Below are 20,243 nucleotides of genomic sequence, written 5' to 3'. Positions count from 1 at the left end.
TACAGATGTTATTAGTCAAAATAGTCTCTGAGTATGTAGATATATAGCTGTCAAAGTATGTAACAAATTCACAAGGTCCTGGGCTGGGTGTATACGGAAAATGTCTTAATTAAGTCTCTAAGCTAAGAACTGGTCTCTGTATTGCAATGTGTTTTTTACATTGTTCACGGTATCATATTCTGATACTGTAGAGTGTTCTCATCTGCTTCCCCGCTTACCATGCATTTACCAATAAGAGGAGTTGACCTGTAAAAAGATTTGAGCTCCAGCTATAGGTAAAAATATATTTGGTCCGCTGGAGTTTGTTTGGTAAGATTTTTAGTGAGCATGATGGTTGTATCTTGGTTGCGGAAATGCAGCTGTTTTTTGCTGTGTTATTTTGAGCCAAAGTCCAGAGGACTCCAAAAGGAATGGAAAATATTAAAAAAAAAAGTTGGGGCAACACTGTGGCTCAGTGGTTAGCACTGCAGCAATGGAGTCCTGAGTTCAAATCCCACCAGGAACACTATCTGCAAGGAGTTTGTATGTTCCCCCCCGTGTTTGTGTGGATTTCCTCCCATTCTACAAAGACATACTGACAGGGAAAAAAAATGTGCACTGTGATCCCTGTATGGGGCTCACAATCTACATTATATATACAGTGTATATATATATATATATATATATATATATATATATATATATATATATATATATATATATATATAACACTGAATTTCCACAACTTGGGACCTTTGCTTGAATGAGATTTCATTAATCTCATACATACATTGCAGAAAAAAAACAGTTGAGGAAAAGCTGTGTTTTCAAAAACTAAAGTGTTTTAGAAAAAAGCAGGATGGTAATTTTAGCGGAGAAATTGCGTGCATTTTCCTTACATATTTAACATTGTGTTTTAGTAAATTGCAGCAAGTCAATTATACCTACGGAAACGGTGATGGCTTCCATATAGTTGTAATAGAGGCAAAAATTCTGCAGAGGAAACCTTTGCAGACTTTCTGTGAAAAGCGCTGAGGTAAAAAATGCAATGCGTTTCTGTCGTGGTCTTTCCTCAGCACTTTTTGGCTGTGGTTTACTATGTAGGGCCTTAGCCTAAAAATTATATAATCCCCTACTGACTATATCAAACACAGCTCAGGCAGTAGCGTGTGAGTGAAGCAAATTTTTCAGCAGCTGCGTCTCCTGCACAAGAATCCAGTATTAGGGAGCCTTCACATAGAGTTTACGCTCCACTGATTCTGAACGTAAACGCATTGAGAATGAGCGACGTAAAAACAGATCCCATTGATTTCTATGGGTGCCGGCATACGCGCGCTACCCATTGAAATCAATAGGAGGCTTTTTTACCTATTGCCTTCTATGTGATACGCCACTGTGCGCCCTGTGTCAGTCTGCCAGGTTTCCGTCCTAAGCCCCTGCAAAACTGCATTGGGGATGGCTTTCTAGTGGTCAGTTTTAAACCCCATTCACTTTAATGGGTTTTTAAAGCAAACCGCCGGTGTCCATATGTCCGTATGCAGCCTGCAAACCATTTTTTTGGGCCAGACACAAACTCTTGCATGTCCAAATTTGTGTGTGGCCAAAAAAAACGGCTTCACCGTGGAAAGGCTGAATGCATCGCATCACATTTTTTTCCGCAGTACTTTTAACAGAAAGTCTTTCTGCTTCAATTACACCTATAATCGCCGGCGTTTCTGTGCGTATAATTGACATGCTGCATTTTCCACCACGGCCAAATTGTGGTGTTCATGCCAAATGGAGTCCTGGCGTAAACTCTTTGTCTTTTCATTTTTCATTCACCATTTAAATGACTCCACCCAAATACACAAAAAATATTTATTGTACACTTTAGTAAAGTACCATTTCCATGTAACAATGCAATATCTACCTAGACAGAAACACATAAGAAATAATTACCATAAGCGAAAATGGGAGGCTCCTTGATTTCTAACTCATCTGCATATGGAGAGCTGGAAGAAGCCAGGGAACCTACGAGAACAGTACACAGTGAATTTATAGGATATGGCAGCAGTTGTAGTCTGATTTTTCAAATGAAGGCTTATAGTTCTGCGTGAACCCTTAAGGTCCATTAACAGAGTTTTTTGGCGCTGATTTTGACGCAGAATCTATGTGGAAAAAACACCTCCCCATACAGTTCTATGGGTTCATCTCACTTTATTTTTCCACTCGCGGAATATTTCCGCTAGCGGAAATAAAAGCTTGCTTTAGGCGGATTCAACCTGCAAAAACCAACACAGTCAATGGAAGGCAGAAAATCCAGGCTGCTGATTTGGGTGCGCAATTGGAAAAACTGTTAGCAGTTTTTTCAAGGTCCTTACACTGTGCTGGAGGAAAAAAAAAACTAAAAAAAGCCTCAAAAAAACGCTCCAAAAATTGCATCAAAAAACAATTTCCTAATTCCTGATTTTTTCCTCACCAAAATCTCGCCAAAAAACTCAGTGTGAATAGACCCTTAAAGGAGAAGAAAACAGTGAGTGTGGAAACAGCGCCACTCTTATCCATTGGCTGAGTCTAGTATTGCAATCAACCTCTTTAAATCAACAAGTATAATATTATTGACCTCTAGTTCAAAAACCCCGGAGTCTTGTGAACATTAGGAAGTGAGCCAAAGTATTCTCCCTATCGCAGCTCACACGATTTCTGCTATCTGATCTTCTGGATAATAACCAAGCCTAGTAGAATTTTGAGACATAGGGAAATCTAATCCATCACAATTTTTATGCTGAAACCTTTACAATCTTACAATCCTTTTTTGGATATCTAAAACAAATTTGTGCCACTTAAGGCAGTTGTCAGATTTGGAAAGTCCAGTTTCACATGTCCTATTAGAGCACGGTCATGGACAGCATGTTGGGGCCAATTTATTCAGATTGGGGCTTTTTGCCAACCTTAATCCACTTGTATAGTGACACTACTGCACCTTAGCTACCAATCACTTGTGCTGGATTCTGGACCCCACCAATCTGATATTGTCATCAATATGAAAAACCTGGAAAACCCCTTTAAGGTTTACATGACAAGAGAGCATTAAAAGTATATAAATATTGGGGAACATTTATGACGACTGAATGCCATCCTTCATAACCCAGGAGTCGCAGGTGCACATGCCTGCTCATGAATGATGTGACGCCTCCACCAGGCCATACAAAGACTATGAGTTACTACGTGTTATGTTTTCACATGAGATAGAAAGTTGTGTAAAGTGCTCACCGGGTATATAGTCAGAATGTACAGTCCAATAAATGTTTAGACAATGTTCTTCTTTCCTCATACGATGGCGACATTTGCAGTGGATCATGGGAGTCTGAAATATTTGCTTAGCTGCCTGTTGACAATCTGCAGCACTTAATGGATACATGGCGTCTGCATTAGAGCAGTTCTTCAATACAAGGTAACTATCATTGCAGAAGGCATCATTCTTACACAGCACTTCTGCAGATATGCAGTCATTCAGTTCCGAAGAGTTAACAGACAAGGTGAAAGCTGAAGAGAAGAAAAACACAGATAAGATCATATGAAGCGGCTATTACTGCTAACATGGAGCATCAGTAAAATCCTACATGCACATGATCATGTGCAGTCTATGGGTCAGTAAAAATGGCATGGATGACACATGCATTGGTATCCATGGGTCATGCATGCATGCAAGTAAGGACAGATATAGAACCTACGCCATATTTTGTGGTTTTTCAATTCAGCCCAGACTCAGAGCCGCAAAAAGTATGACTGTGTGTATGGGTTCATTGAAATGTATTGGTCCGTACTTTTATCCACAACTGCGAATCCACAATTGTGGATAAAAAGTACATTCGTATACATGAGGCCTTAGAGGCTATATCTATCTTCATACACCAATTTTATTCTGTTGCTTCAATGTATCAAATGTTCAACTCTGCAAAAAATCCTATGCAGAACTATATGTTTTCATGGCAATAAACCACCAACAAACCCTGTGTACAATATGTATGCTTTTATAAGAACTAAAATAAGGGCACCAATGGAAGGCAGCCTATAGGATCTGCTTACCGTATTTTTCGGACTATAAGACGCACTTTTTTCCCCCAAATTTGGGGGGAAAAGAAGGGTGCGTCTTATAGGCCGATTGTGGCGCCTGGCATCCGCTGTAATAGAGAGGCGGAAGCCGGCAAGTGATAGACGCCATTACAGGTGCCGGGGCCTGCGACATCGCTGCGCTTCTCTGCCCTACATGAAGCCAGCAGCGGGAGCTGGCTTCATGCAGGGCAGGGCAGCGATGTCTCAGGCTCCGGCGTCTATCCCTCCCCGGCATCCGCCTCTCTAGTACAGCGGATGCCGGGTCAGTATCGGTGGCCCCTTCTCCCCCGGGGCCGGTCCCCACCAGCCCCGTACCTGTAAAGTTGCAGGCCGGCTCCTGCGCGACGATATCGCAGGAGCCGACCTGTTCGGGTGACAGCCGGGAGCCTAATGAGGCTCCCAGGCCTGTCACTGCTATATTAGTATTGCGGCTGGGTCTATGACCAGCCGTAATACTAATAGACAGAATGTCCCATAGACGGCAATACAGTTGTATTGCCGTCTATGGGACTTGCAATCAAGCGACCGCAGGCTCAAGCCCCGGGGGGGGGGGGGGGGGAAATAGTAAAAAAAAAAAAAAAAAAAAAAAAGCTTTAAAAATATATAATAAAAATATGAAATAAATAAAAGTTCTAAATCACCTCCTGTCCCTAGAATATATATATATAAAAGTAGAAGATCATATGTCATAAACCACCGGTTTTTTTTCAATAAAAGGTGATCTAAGCAATAGACATTCCCCAAAATGGTAAACTAAAAAGTACTTCTGGCCCCGCAAAAAAAAACACTCTATGCGTCCCCGTACAGCTGCAGGGTCACCTGTCAATGTGGCCTTGCAGCTGTTGCAAAACTACAACTCCCATATATTAAATATTTTACCAGTTTTTGCTTCAAAATTTTTTTTCCCTATTTTCCTCCTCTAAAACCTAGGTGCGTCTTATAGTCCGAAAAATACGGTATATAGAGGTTTTTTATAGTCTAGTTCCATAGAAAGATATTGATCTGCAAAGGAGCTGTAGACACAAAACGACAGGAAGTTTTTAATTAGTACAATTTGTGAAGTTGCCTTATTTTTCATTTTAGATGCCCTGGGATAATAATAATTTTTTTCTAATATTGAAGCTTAGATACAGCAGCTCAGCTTTACAGTAGTACAAGCCTCCATAACTGTTCAAGGACAGAAAGAGAAACGAAATCTGCACACAGCAACACATTTACGTGTGATGAGCCATGCCTCCAACCCCCCAATGCCCACTTTCACTTTATCCAATCCCATCTAGTCTACTTGTGTCTTCACACAGTATAATGTCCCTTTAGTGTCCCCCATTATGGCATAATGCCCCATTTGTGCATCCATACAATATAATGCCCCCTTGAGGAAGCCCCACAGTATAACATCCCATAAGTGACTCCCACACAGCATAATGTTCACTTGTGGGTCCACATACGAAAATGTCCCCTTTGTGGCACCAACACACTATAATGTCCCATTTGTGGTCCACACTATAATGTGTATTTTTGTATTCCAATGAAGCCATGCTGACAAATAAAATCAGTGCAGCAGATTTACTAATCCTGTCTAATTCTTAAGCAATGCAAGCTTCATAGTAGCTGAATTGGATGATAAATTTGGTACGTCTAGACTACCTAGTCTCAGTTTCTACCACCATTTTTGGCACTTTTTGGGATTGTGGTGCACTTAGTTTAGTAAATCTGCCCAATACGTTTATGAATACGATTGATGCTGAGTAGATTAACTTGATATACTTCATAGACAAAACAATTCTCAACTACTCCCACCAACAGGAACTTCCATGTCTGCTCTCTTGTAATGAAAGAAATTTTCTGAGAGAAGTCCTCAGTAGTTGATACCTTTTTTAATGGCTAACTCAAAAAGTTTTTTGATGACATATCGAGCTTCTCTCAGAAAATTTCTTTCATTTCATATCCACTGGCTAACACGGTACAAGGATATATATTTGCTCTCTTGTACAAATAATCCGTTTTCTGCCTGGGCTGTTAAAGTTACGGCAGTGGACAGGGAGCATGTGCAGGTTCTCCTATTCAAGTAATAGTAGAGGCGCTGCACTTCCCAAGACCCATCCTATACAGTACCACTCCTATAACATGAATAGATGAGCCTGCATGCTGGCATAGAACTAGAAAAATGGAAAGCAAGCAAGGTATGTAACTGTTACATAATGGACAACACTGGCCGCAGAGTCCCCATTGACTATAATTGGGGCTGTTGGGCTTCTGTCATAATATCCCTCATTTTACCAGACAAATTAGCAATACATGCTTTGCAATTTTGTCCCACATATTTGACGGAATATGCATCAAAGCCTCCAATGTTTATGTGAAAAGCGCTGAGCTATACTATGTCATTATTGCTGACTTTTCCCTGCTACTTGCTTGACTACCAGTAAACCTTTGACATGCCTTTTGACCTTCTATTAAAATTTATTTGCACTTCCTGAAATCTTTTAAGACCCTTCCAGATGAAACAAATAAAAAAGGTAACAGCAATTTAAAGTTAGACTATCTGGTAACTAAACAATATTCCTACCGTCTGTAATACATTTCCATAATAAATATATATGTAATACCAGTCAAAAGTTTTGACATCATTTTACAATCTCCAAAGAGCTGCCCATCTGTAGGAGATCCAGTCTCGCACCATATTGGCTTTCTAGCTGTCAATTTTCATAATGTATGCTTAATAGGGTTTAAATTTGGTAATTGTACTGGCTAATCCATTACAGGTCATAAACCAGCTCAATGCTTTTTCCTAAGTAATTGGGAGTAAGGCTTAGTATCACTGTCCTGCTGGAGCATGAGGATGGCTCCAACTAGGTGCTGTTTGTAGGGTATGACACTGCAGTGCAAAATGGAATAATAGTTATTATAGCACCACTGCCCATTTAGTGACCATATCAGTTTACTGCACCTTCATTCCCATTCACTTGAATAGGAGCTGAGCTGCAGCGACTTGGCTCAGCCATGCTTCTTAGTGTTGAGTTTGGCACCAATGGCTTCTGAGAACAGCGGATTGGTGTAGATGATGGATATATACAGTGAAGTGCAAAAGTTGGTTAAAATGACTGTTATTGTGAGCAGTAAAGCAAATTGAAGATGAAATGATCTTTTAAAATCAGATTAAACACACTTGTCTGTAATTTTAAGCAATATCAGTGTATTATTATGTTTCAGTACAATTTTAGAGTGTAAAAGGAAAAGGAGTACTAAAGTTTGGGAATCCTTGTAGATTTGTGTGCTCAGATAACTTTGACCAAGGTCTCAGACCTGAATTAGCCAGTTAGAGTTATGGCTTGTTCACTATCATTGTTAGGAAACACCAAGTGATGGAAATTTTACAGCTTCATTAATACCCAGCCTCCTCTAACCTTGTGCCAAAAAACAGCAGACATTGGCACATCTAAACACATCAAAATCCACCATAGACTACCTAAAAAGGCGCAAGCTGAAGGTTTTACCATGGTCCTCATAGTCACCTGATCTGAACATCATTGAAAATCTGTGGCTAGACCTCAGAAGAGTAGTGTAAGCAAGACAACACAGGAATCTTACAGAACTGGAAGACTTTTCCAAGGAAGAATGGACGAAAATCCCTCAAACAAGAACTGAAAGACTCTTGGCTGGCTACAAAAAGTGTTTACAAGATGTGATACTTACCAAACAGGGTGCTACTAGGTACTAACTGTGCAGGGTGTCCAAACTTTAGCATTGGGCCATTTTCATTTTTTGATATTTTGAAAATGTAAAATATGAAAATATTATTTTTTTCCCAAAAAATACATTGGGAATGTGCCATCTTTTGTATGATAAAGGCTCTAGTCAAAAAAAAAGTATGGCCACATCATGAACTAAATGCTGAATTTGTGAGAATTTCTATCTCGTAAAATACTCACAAAAACAGAAACATCACAAAACATTCTAAGAGTTTACTTGGGAGAGTATTTCCTAACAAGAACACAATAAAGTCTATAACTCAGACCTGCTACATAGTACAGTCAAGGTCCACTGGATGGAAAGGATTTCTGAATAGAAGGTGATTGAATATTAGACGAGAAGCTTAGCTCCTTTTAACCAAACACCTCACCACAAATGTCCCCAGACTGTGTGCAGTAGTATAGTTCAACTCCATTGACTTCACTGGAGCAAAACTGTAATACCAGACGTTGTTCGTATCCCCAAGAATGGAAATCCCAACGCAGGTGTGAACCTCGTGTAAGAATACATCTGATTTATCTCTCTCTGATTTATGTCTAGTCTAGCTTTTATACAGTATTAGTAAATCTGAGCCAATGGCTCCAGGAGAATGTACACAGTCAATGCCAGGAAGAGCTTCAGAGGTGCATTTCTACTAAACTGAGTCACTGTAGACATGGTTACTCTCTGCAGTGGGGATTGCTTTGTCTAAATTAACCTCCTAAAATGAACGCTCATGTCATCTAGCAGCATTCACATCAAGTGTGACCTAGATGTTTAGTGGTCTTCATGCAGTGTACATAGCGATATTCAGAACTAGTGGAAGCATGACCACTGACAGCAGAGACGGCAAACTGAGAACCACCTGCTAATGATGCATGAAAAGCTACAACCTCAGCCAAAAGGTTTGAGACTGACTACTCACAAAGTTTGCTGTTTCAGCGATTCCGATCTTTTAGGGAGCGTTCACACTACAGTCATTGTCCGACAGGTAGTGTCCGCTGCTAATGTCCGTTCAAAATCTTGCACGGACATTAAGAGCGGTCACTAGCTGTGTCCGTGACATTTTTCATTCATTTAAATGGCGATAAGGTGCGTTCTTTTGCACTCCGTGCCCTTCCTTAACTGTCCGTTCGTAAAGATGTCCGACTTTTCAAGCGGACAGCAAAACCCGACATGTAGGTTTTTTCTGTCCGCTTGAAAAGTCGGACATCTTTACGAACGCACCCGATCGCTATTTAGATGAATGAAAAATGTCACGGACACAGCTAGTGTCCGCTCCTAATGTCCGTGCAAGATTTTGAACGGACACTAGCAGCGGACACTAGCTATCGGACACTGACGGTAGTGTGAACGCCCCCTTAGTCAGATGTTTCTACGGCTACTGAAGTACAATTATAAGCATTTTATACGTTTTACACTTTTATTGACAATTACATCAAGTTTATGTAAAGACTCCCATTTCCAGCGTTGACCCTTATTTATTAATCTACAATTCTCCCTGACATGCTGTATATCGGCTACTAGGCCAAATCCTGACAGATGACAGCCCACTCTGGTATATTTAGTGCTCGGAGTTTATCACAATTTGGGTGCATTCACACTGAGTAAACGCTAGCTTATTCTAAACGTAAAACACGTTCAGAATAAGCGGCGTATAAAGCAGCTCCATTCATTTCTATGGGAGCGGGGATACGAGCTCTCCCCATAGAAATGAATGGGCTGCTTCTTTCACTCCGAGTAGTCCCATTGAAGTGAATGGGGAGTGCCGGCGTATACGGTAAGCTCTGCTCATGCCGGAGTGTACACGCCGGCACTCCCCATTCACTTCAATGGGACTGCTCGGAGTGAAAGAAGCAGCCCATTCATTTCTATGGGGAGCGCTCGTATGCCGGCTCCCATAGAGATGAATGGAGCTGCTTTAGACGCCGCTTATTCTGAACGTGTTTTACGTTCAGAATAAGCTAGCGTTTACTCAGTGTGAATGCACCCTTTCTGTGTTTTTATTTTCCACCCACTTTTTTTTTGACCAAGGGTTCTCATTGGGATTGAGATCTGGGTAGTTTTCTTTCCATTAACCCAAAATGTCGGTTTTGTTCATTGAGCCACTTAGGCATCAGTTTTCTCTTGTGTCTTGGTTCCCTATGAGGCTTGGAAACCATTGTTCGTCACCAATTTTGGAATTATAATCATTATTTATCAGCAATAATGTATTAGATGGCAACACAATGAATTACATTTGTGGTATTAAGGTTATCCCCTTAGTACAGGTTTAGGTTTGGAGATGAAGAATTCCTATTGTATTTTAAAGCCCCCACCGACAGGTAATGTTGCAACTCTCTGATTTTCTCATAGTCCCAAACCTCTGAAATGCTGTATTAGTACACAGATACATGTATAGCTCTGTATTCCAATTGGGGCATGACACCAATATCTCCCATAGCCTCTGTTTTACAGTAATCTATACTGTACCTTCTCCACCTCCCACCCACCTCTTGCACACAGGACCAGATGGAAGGATCGTTCACCACATCCCTCCAGATGGAAAAGCGTATGTTTACTTAAGCACGAATCAGCTGTTATGTTAGAATATATTGGTTAAACTGCTCTTATCAGGAAAACAATAGGGTTAATTTATAACCTGTGATCAGAGCCTTGTGCATATTTGCCCTGCGCTCTAAGAACTGACCTTTCCTGATATGACACTTTAAGCACCAGGTGAGAATCTGCATTTTCTGATCCAAAAGTCTTCTGTTGTGAAAGGGTTACTGTGGCGAGGTGCAGAGATTGTTCATCTTTTTATGGAACTTTTTATCTATCTGGTTAGGCAGAAGGTATTGTGTATTCTGTGGTATTTCTCTAGTTTGCATATATTTGACAGCAGCTGTTCATAAAAATGTTCTGGGTAATATCCAGTTACTAAATGATGGGATGTGCATGACAAGGCCTGCAAGATGGCTCCCAGTTCCAAGGATCTGAAAGACACTAGCGTCATAGCTGTATCTCTTGAGCAATGACTATATGACTATGCACATAAGAACTCCGTCTTCCACCTTAAGCACCATTGACATCACATTTTCCATGAGTTTAACTGATCAGTTTTACAGTTTTACATAAAAAAAACAACTTATGATCAAAATGGGTGTAAACTGAGGAACATACCTGTCCATAGTCTTTTTGTGGGACACAAAAGTGTAGTATGAAAGAAACTGATCCATTGTCACTTTTAGAGAGGCTATCACCTTCCCCAAGCATATACAACTGCTGCCACCCCCCATGTTACAGAGAACATTATTGTGATAAAAAAAACAACAACATACATCTGATATGTATGTCACTTTTGTGGATTTGGAGAAGTTTTATACATATATGTCAGTTGTACACTGGAGTGGGCCTGCGGCTCCCTGGACCATTGCTCTTGACACTCAGACCCCTACTATCTCCCCTCTGTGCCAACCCACGCAATAAGAGTTGATTCTCCCACTGTTATGACATCACCCATCATACTTGAGAAGAAATCCCCACCCCCAGTGCACCAAAACCCTCATTTGTATAAGACTTCAAAGCTTTTCTCCAAATCTACAAAAGTGACATACATAAGAGATATTATGTCTATCACTAATGTGCTCGGTAATATGGTGGAGGCAGCTGAATATGCGTGGTGAGGCAATAGACTCCCTTTTAACATGGAATTTATGTAAACAGATTATCATCAATTTTATTGTTATTTTACTTATTTATATAGCGCCATCATATTCTGCAATGCTACTGAGTGCCATATAGAGCTCACAATCTACATTCGCTATCATTATGTCTTTGGAGTGTGGGAGGAAACTCACGCAAACACAGGGAGAACATACAAACGCCTTCCAGATGTTTTCTTTTGGTCAGATTCGCACCTAGGACTCCAGCGCTGAAAGGCTATAGTGCTAACCACTGAATCACCATGCTGCCCCAGTTTTCATATATTATTAGCATTAGTTTTTTGTATCTATAAAACTTAAGAATTAAATGAATGGTCAGAATGTGATGTGAACAGCCCCTTAAAGAGGACCTTTCATCAGTTGGGGCACATGAGGTTTTATATACCGCTAGAAAGCCGACAGTGTGCTGAATTCAGCGCACTGTTAGCTTTCATGATCTGTGCCCTAGGTGAAGAGCTATCGGTGCCGGTACCATAGCTCTTCACCATCTGTCAGGAATGCCCTTCACTATCAGAAGGGGAGGAGGCGTTCCTCCCCGCTCTCACAGTACAGCACTATAGGCGCTGCTGTGAAGAAGGGCGTCCCTAACTGACTGTCAGGAACGCCCTTCTGATGGTGAAGAGCCACGGTACCGGCATCAAGAGCTCTTCACCTGGGGCACAGATCATGAAAGCCAACAGTGCGCATGTGCCCCAAGTGATGAAAGGTCCTCTTTAAGAATGTATCTGATGGTGAGTGAGGAAGACTGATAGACACAGTATTACGTATAGTTGCGTTTTCTCTCTCAGATTGTATTTTAAGAGCTACATTTACTAATTCTCCAAAAATTGTGAAGAGCTGCTGATAGTTTGGTCAAAGGATCCCAGATTGCCATATTATCATCCAATCCCTCCATTTTCCATGTAGGGGAGTGATCACTTACAGCAGGGTTTAATGATTTCATGTCCAACTGCAGATGGGGGTGGTGGGACTGCTCTAGCCAATTGTCTTACAGCTAGACACTGGCTAATGAGGAGGATGGGGGAGGATGTAAGGGAATTGCTAGTTGTGCAATTCCCTAGTGCTGCTGCTGGAATAGTGGAGGCCAGACAGGAAAGACAGAGACAGTGAACCCTAAACTTGTCCCAACCACTGTCCCTGCCTACTTGGAGACAGACGACAACTGAGTGGCAAATCCCTTCCTAGAAATAAGTGTCACACAGAACAAGACAGGATAAAACGACACAAAAGCAAAGTCAGCAAGCACGGATCAAAAGCCAGAGAGACAAAGCAGTACAAAATTGTAATCCAAAAGAGTAGTCACAAGGACAGCCAAAGGTCAGAAGTCAATAATTCAATAGTAAGAGCAAGTAGGAAGCTAGTGAGGACAAATTCACAGGACAATCAAAATAGCCAGCAAACCTGTATGGGCTGATGACCAGTATATAGGAAGCCCAGGACTTGACTGGTTGACAGGCTGTCAATCACAAAGGCAAGAATAAGATTAAATTATTTGAGGAACAGAGGGAAACAAGGTCCAGGAGAAGGATCTGGTGGCAATTCAATTCCAGAGGAGAGGTAATAGAGCAGTGTTCAGACAGAGAAACAAAAAATTCTAAGCAAGAAATCAAACTGAACACGGCTCCTGCGCCGCATTGTGTGAGCAGAGGGTGGCGCAGAGATCCGAACAGCTAGAGTCGTTACAGAGGACACGACTGATCCTCTGACACACACAGAAGTTTCTTTACAAATTTCTCAGTTATTACTGTAACATGGAACAAAATATAAAGGAGAAAATGCTGAATACTTTGTTATTTTATTTTCAAGCATATTGTTTCCCTCCTGTATTTTACCGCCCTCACTTGCCACCTATGTTTTTCTCATCTGTCAGTTTTTTACATTACACTTTCTGCTTAATGGTTTTGGGGATTCTTTAGAAGCCACTGATGTAGACCATTCTTCTCTTCCAGTAATCCGGCTCTCAGAGGTCATATAGTAAATAGTAGGTTTTTGCTCCTGTCCCAAATTTATTTGGGAAGACCTTTCTGGTTTTGAAGGTTTGAAGCTTGATAACACTTCTTGTATATCCTATACCTGCCGGACACCACTGAATTTACCGTAGTATTCTCAGTTGGGAGAGCTTGCCCAGAGGTTGTTGGAATAAGTTTATTGAGTTTATGGAATACACATCACTCCATTACAATATGATCATTCCTTTACTCTATTTTTGCTATAACTGTTCATCCAGAAACCTACTTCCTGGCACATAAGACAAGATTGTTTGGCATGGTTAGAATTCTTGCATTTCTCTGAATTTTGCGGTGATGTTTAGCCTATGTCAGATTGTCTGGCTGCCGCCCAAGTTCAGCTTCTTTGAAGATGACTGAAGTCTATTCATTATGTGAGAATAATAGTTCCTCAGATATAGATATGTCAGAAATGGACCAGGGAGTGATCTGAAGATTATTTGTGAACTTTGCATAGTACTATTGCCTATTATGGAGACCTTAGAATACACTTTTATCTATAAGATTTGCAGATTTATGAAAATGCATATAAAACAACAAAGAATAAAGAAACCCATTCTACATAAAATGTATCGGGCTAAAATGTTGACCTGGTGAATAACTACGAGTGGTCAAATACAGAAGTTATTTTACCTCGACTAACCAATAATCAGACTCTCTTCCCAATTGCATTAAGGTTTCCATTTATAGCAGAAACAGGACGCATTGCCAGGTCTGTTGTATGATAGATAGCATGGTTCACGATGAACCCCACTGACTATAAATTGAGTTTTGATGTGGAATTCGGTATTTTCTCATGAAAAGTAATTCTATATGCAGCACTATTCTTCCTGGTAAATCTGCTTGGACTGCCAATAGATGTCTGAAACGAATGTTGAGGTGATAACTGCTCTTAACCACCAAGCCAGGCGTTAGGCCTCTAGGTGATGCTCTTCAGATGGGGGGTCCAATGCTCCACTCCGTTTTGATGATTATGGAACAGATCCTATCCTGCTCTGACATTGACATTAACGTCAATGGGAAATGGAAGGTACTTGGATGTTATCTGAGTGCATACTGCTATAAAATCCCTCCCACTCTGTTGTGTGCACCAAACCTTACGGTAACAGCCAAGCAGTGGTGCTTTATGATGTTTTCCTTTCTGCCATAGAAATGAATGACAGCTACGGATGCAGCGTACTACACATGAGCTACACTGTTTCTGTAGCTCAACAGTTACAGAAACAGCATAGTTAAAGGTGCCTTTCTATTTTCATAGCTTTCATTCATCTCCATGAAAGTTAAAGAGACAGAGTAGAACATCAACGTTCAGCTATCCCTGTAAGTTTGGACCACGAGTGCAAATATTCCCATCTCAGGCCTGGTTCACATCTGCGTTCGGTATTCCGTTTGGGGAGTCCGCTTGGGACCCCCCCCCCCCACACACACACACAAATGAATTGCCAAATGCATTAAAAAGCAGTGAGCAATGAAAGCACATGGACCCCATAGACTATAATGAGGTCTGTGTGTTTTCCACGCAGTGTCCACACGAGTCATGAAGAGAAGAAAGTAGTTCTTGAAGTAGACTATAATAGGATTTGTGTGCTTTCATTGCTCACTATATGTGTGGGTAATGCTGAACGAAAGAACAGAGGACGGATGTCACTGCTGTATACACAACACCAAATATTAGGAATAAAATCACCATTATAGGGACAGACACATTGCAGCAAGTAATGTCATGCAATTATATGGGTCTCGTGACAATAGTCACAGAATAGCCACCATACTTATTCCAGTTATTTTATCATATAATATTACCAAATAATATTAGTATGTGCTAAAGGGGTGATGAAGGTAAAAGACCTGGAGAAACCAAAATTCCAGAGGGCTTTCTCACAATGTGAAAAATGGGGCTATATACGGTATAGTATAAGATGCAATCACAAAACAATCCCCTATTAACCGGTTAAGGACCAGGCCCAAAAGTATGTTAAAGACCAGGCCTCTTTTTTCAAAACTGACATGTGTCACTTTAAATGGCAATAACTTTGAGACGCTTTAACTTACACAAATGAATTTGAGATGGTTTTCTCGTAACACATTATACTTCATGTTAGTGGTAAACACTAATCAATATTTTTGCATTTATTTATAAAAAAACTAGGAAATTTGAAAAAAATTGCAATTTTCAAAATGTGAAATTCTCTGCTTTTCAGGCGGATAGTCATACCATCCAAATACATGAATAAATATTATCTCCCATATCTCTGCTTTATATTGGCATCATCTTTTGATTGTCTTTTAATTTATTTTGGACGTCACAAGGCTTACAAGTGTAACAGCAATTTTCCAGATTTACAAGAAAATTCTCCAAACCAATTTTTTAGGGACCACTTCAGTTCTGAAAGTAATTATAAAGGCCTGTATAATAGAAACCCCCATAAATTACCCCATTTTCAAAACTGCACCCCTCAAATTATTCAAAACAGCATTTGGGATGTTTGTTAACCCTTTAAGCATTTCATAAGAATAAAAATAATATGGCAGTGGAATTTAGACATTTCATTTTTTTTCACTAATACATTCATTTAGACCCAAAATTAACACATTCACAAAGGGTTGAAGGAGAAAATGCATCTGACAGTTTATTGTGCAATTTCTCCCGTGCACAGAAATACCCCACATGTGGGTGTAAACTGATTTTTGGGCACACGGCAGTGCATGGAAGGGAAGGAGCGACACTGGGTGTTTGAACAGCAGATTTTGCTGGAATAATTTTCAGCGCCATGCCTTATTTGCAGAGACCCTAGAGTACCAAAACAATGGAAACCCCCCAAAAGTGACCCCATTTTAGAATCCACACCCCTCACAGAATTCATCAAGGGGTATAGTCAGCATTTAGACCCTACAGTTGTTTCACAGATTTTACTAACATTGGGATGTGTAAATGAAAAATTACTAAAATGTCACTTTATCTCCAAAGTTTTCATTTTCACAAGGGGTTAAAGGAGTAAAAGCCCCCCACAGTTTGTTAAACAATTTCTACTGAACACGGCAATACCCCATATGTGGCTATAATCTGCTGTATGGGAACATGGCGGGGCTCAGAATGGAAGGAGCGCTATTTGGCTTTTGGATGGCAGATTTTGCTGGAATAATTTTAGGTGCCATGTCGCATTAGCAGAGCCCCTAGAATACCAATACAGTGGAAACCCCCTAAAAGTGACCCCATTTGGGAAACTATACCCCCCACAGAACATATTAAAGGGTAGAGTGAGCATTTTGACCCTACAGCTGTTTCACAGATTTTATTAACATTGGGCCATGAAAATGAAAAATTACTTTTTTTCCAACAAACTGTCAATTTAGCCCCAAATTTTTAATTTTCACAAGAGGATAAAGGAGAAAAAGCTCCATAAAGTTCGTTACACAAATTCTGCTGAACACAGAAATGCCCCATATGTGGTCATAATCTGCTGTATGGGAACATGGCGGGGCTCAGAATGGAAAGAGGGCTATTTGGCTTTTGGAGGGCAGATTTTGCTGGAATATTTTTCAGGTCCCATGTCGCATTTGCAGAGCCCCTAAAGTACCAATACAGTGGAAACCCCCTATAAATGACCCCATTTTGGAAACTACACCCCTCATAGAATTTGTCTAGGGGTAGAGTGAGTATTTGGGGCTCACAGGTGTTTCACAGATTTTATTAACATTGGGACGTGAAAATGAAAAATTACTTTTTTTCCCAATAAATCGTCCATTTAGCGCCATAGTTTTAATTTTGCAAATAGTTTAAGAATTAAAAGCCCCCCACAGTTTGTTACACAATTTCTTCTGAACACGGCAATACCCCATATGTGGCCAAAATCTGCTGTATGGGTACATGCTGGGGCTCAGAATGGAAAGAGCGCTATTTGGATTTTGGAGGGCAGATGTTGCTGGAATAGTTTTCAGGTGCCATGTCGCATTTGCAGAGCCCCTAAAGTATCAATACAATGGAAACCCCTCAAAAGTGACCCCATTTTAGAAACTACACCTGTCAAGGAATGTATCAAGGGGTATTATCATTTTGAGCCTAAAATGCTTCCCAAAAATTAATGTACAAAATGAAAATTGAAATTTTTAAAAATATGCCATTTCGGTGCCCAATACGTTGCACCCACTTTGTGTTGTCAGAGACCTGCACTCCTAAAACTATTAAGTGGGCCATCCCGGGGGTCAAAAAATTATATATGTGGGTGTAAACTGCTGCTTGGGCACACAGCAGGGCTCAGAAGGGAAGGACCACTGTGCGTTTTAGCTTTTGGGATACAGATTTAGAGGGACCCTCTGGGCGCCATGATGTTTTTGCAGAGCCCTGGAGGTTCCAGTAAACTGGAATTCACCAAGAAGTGACCCCATTTTGTAGGGGCAATTTTAGGGTCTTTTTAGTTCTTTTTTTATATAATTCATTTTCTATTGAGAAAAAGGGATTTTTGGGCTTTATAACTTTATTAATTTTTTTCATACACTTCATTTTATTTTTTTTACATTTTTTTTTACTTTTTCATGTGTCCATTTAGGACACTTCAATCAGCAATACTTTGCTGATATAGAATGCCATGTGAGACACAGCATGCAGGTGTCCCACATGGCATTCCGTAGCAGGATGTCAGGCTGTGTAGACGCACAGCCTGACATCAGAAGGTCCTGGCAGGATCACCAGGTATGTGGGGGCTCCGGGCAGTCTGGGGTCACTGGCCAGACCCCAGACTACCTTTTACTGCTATCGGCACCCTCCGATCTCGCCGCGGGGGGTGCCGATCAGCTTCAATTGTCGGCGGATGCCTTTCGATCGCACCGTGATGTTTCACGGCGCGATCGAAAGGGTTAAAACGTCCAGTCGGACTCAGTTCCGACTGGACGTTATTGAGGAAGGGGTTAGGTGTTAGTAACACCTAACCCCCGTCCTCCCCGCACCCCTCCCCCCGCGAAATAGGTACCTAAAGACAGGACGTATTTTTACAATAGTCCGGTCTTTAGGTACCTGGACCGCAGGCCGTAAATTTACGTACGGCGGTCCTTAACCGGTTAATGTCGCCGCTCCTGCAGCGCTCACTACATGACCACAAAAAAGGATCACTGACTAGAGAGCACTTTTTATCATAGGAGTGTCAATACCATAGGTGTGCACCTCTAATGTAATAGGTATTAAACATGTATTAAAAAAAGTAAAAAAGTATTAAAACTATGTTCACATCTACGGCAGAGGCTATTTTTCTGCAATGTGTGGATGGGATCCACAGGGACTGTAAAATGCTGTGGTTTTTAAAAAGCTATGCATCTAATTAATTATATCATATGAATATATATATATATATATATATATATATATATATATATATATATATATATATTGTTGTCAGGGTCTGGGGTTGCTATGTGGGGTGGCGTAGACACAAAGTCCAGTTTCTTTAGTTCAAAAGAAGGGTAGAGTTTATTTTCACTCAAAAGGGTAATGCAGCAACTAAAGGAAACAATACAGAAATAAATACCTGCCCGTCTAGGCTCTAACTAAACATAGAATAGGTTACCTCACTTAGAATAACAGAAACTAACAGCCAGTAGAATCATTCAGGACACAGCTCCAAAAATATCACCTCTCTGTTTGGCTCTCCAGCCAAGCTCTGCCCAGAGTCTGCTGTTGGAGCTGACTTCTTAAGCTCCCTTGATGAGCAGACTCTCTGCAGCTGAGTCGCTGCTGGAATATCCCCAAAGTGTGGACTGGAGGGGGGTGAAATGACACCAAATCCAGCCCAATACTGAGCATTTACCAAAATATTCAGCAGATGAAAGTTGTCTGCTGAGAACAAACATTCCTTCTGGAGTTTTCTCATCTCACCCACCTTAGTAGTCTGGGTGAGATGTACACCCCCTCCATTACCTGACCAGCCATCGGCTTACATATCCCCCCCCTCTTCTCCAGACCGGAGGGCTGGGCATTTGTGGCCATCATACAATGCACCCTTGACAGGGCATCAGCGTTTCCCAATAATTTCCCTGGCCTGTGTTCTACATCAAACTCAAAATTTTCAAGGATAGGAACCATCTGGTAACCCTAGCATTTCTGTCTTTATTCATTTTCACAAATGTAACAGGAGCATGGTCAGTTATTAACTTAAATTTTCTGCCCAGGTGGTAATACCTCAGGGCATCCAATGTCCACTTAATGGCCAAGCATTCCCTTTCCACAATGGCGTAGTTTTTCTCTGCAGGGGACAGCTTCCTGCTCAGGTACATTACTGGATACATTTGAAACATCTGTCTGCACCAGCAACTCCTTCCTAATGCCAGAGGCTATCAGCACTGGCTGCTGGCATAGAGCTTGCTTTAGCCTCTGGAACGCCTCATCTGCCTCTGGTGTCCAGTGGATCATCACTGACTTCCCACCTTTCGTCAGGTCAGTGAGAGGAGCTGCAATAGAGGCAAAGTTTGGCACAAACCTCCAGTAGTAGCCAGCAATGCCAAGAAATGCCCTGACTTGCTTCTTGGTCAGTGGTCTTAGCCAGTTTTGTATCACCTCCACCTTATTGATTTGGGGCTTTATTACCCTTTTCCAATTACATATCCCAGGTACTTGGCTTCCTCCAGCCCTAAAGCACATTTCTCACTGTTGATAGTAAGGCCTGCCTCACTTATGGAGTCCAGTACTGCCTGCACCTTACAGAGATGACTTCCCCAGTCTGGGCTATGAATGACCACA

At 41.1% G+C, this 20,243-nt stretch overlaps 1 protein-coding gene across 2 annotated transcripts in view; it reads right to left on the bottom strand.

Annotated features, from left to right (window-relative positions):
- LOC142205007 (GDNF family receptor alpha-4-like) overlaps nt 1-20,243 on the bottom strand; it is a 41,102-nt gene that overhangs the window by 8,197 nt on the left and 12,662 nt on the right. For both annotated transcript variants that reach the window (XM_075276352.1, XM_075276353.1), the window contains exons 2-3: nt 3,232-3,504; nt 1,918-1,989 (exon numbers count right to left, since the gene is read on the bottom strand). In XM_075276352.1, the coding sequence (XP_075132453.1) occupies nt 1,918-1,989; nt 3,232-3,504 (345 nt within the window). The remainder of the gene's footprint in view (nt 1-1,917; nt 1,990-3,231; nt 3,505-20,243) is intronic.

Source organism: Leptodactylus fuscus, chromosome 5 (genome assembly GCF_031893055.1).
Source record: "Leptodactylus fuscus isolate aLepFus1 chromosome 5, aLepFus1.hap2, whole genome shotgun sequence".
Classification (NCBI taxonomy): Eukaryota; Metazoa; Chordata; class Amphibia; order Anura; family Leptodactylidae; genus Leptodactylus; species Leptodactylus fuscus.
This window is presented reverse-complemented; position numbering and strand designations above follow the sequence as displayed.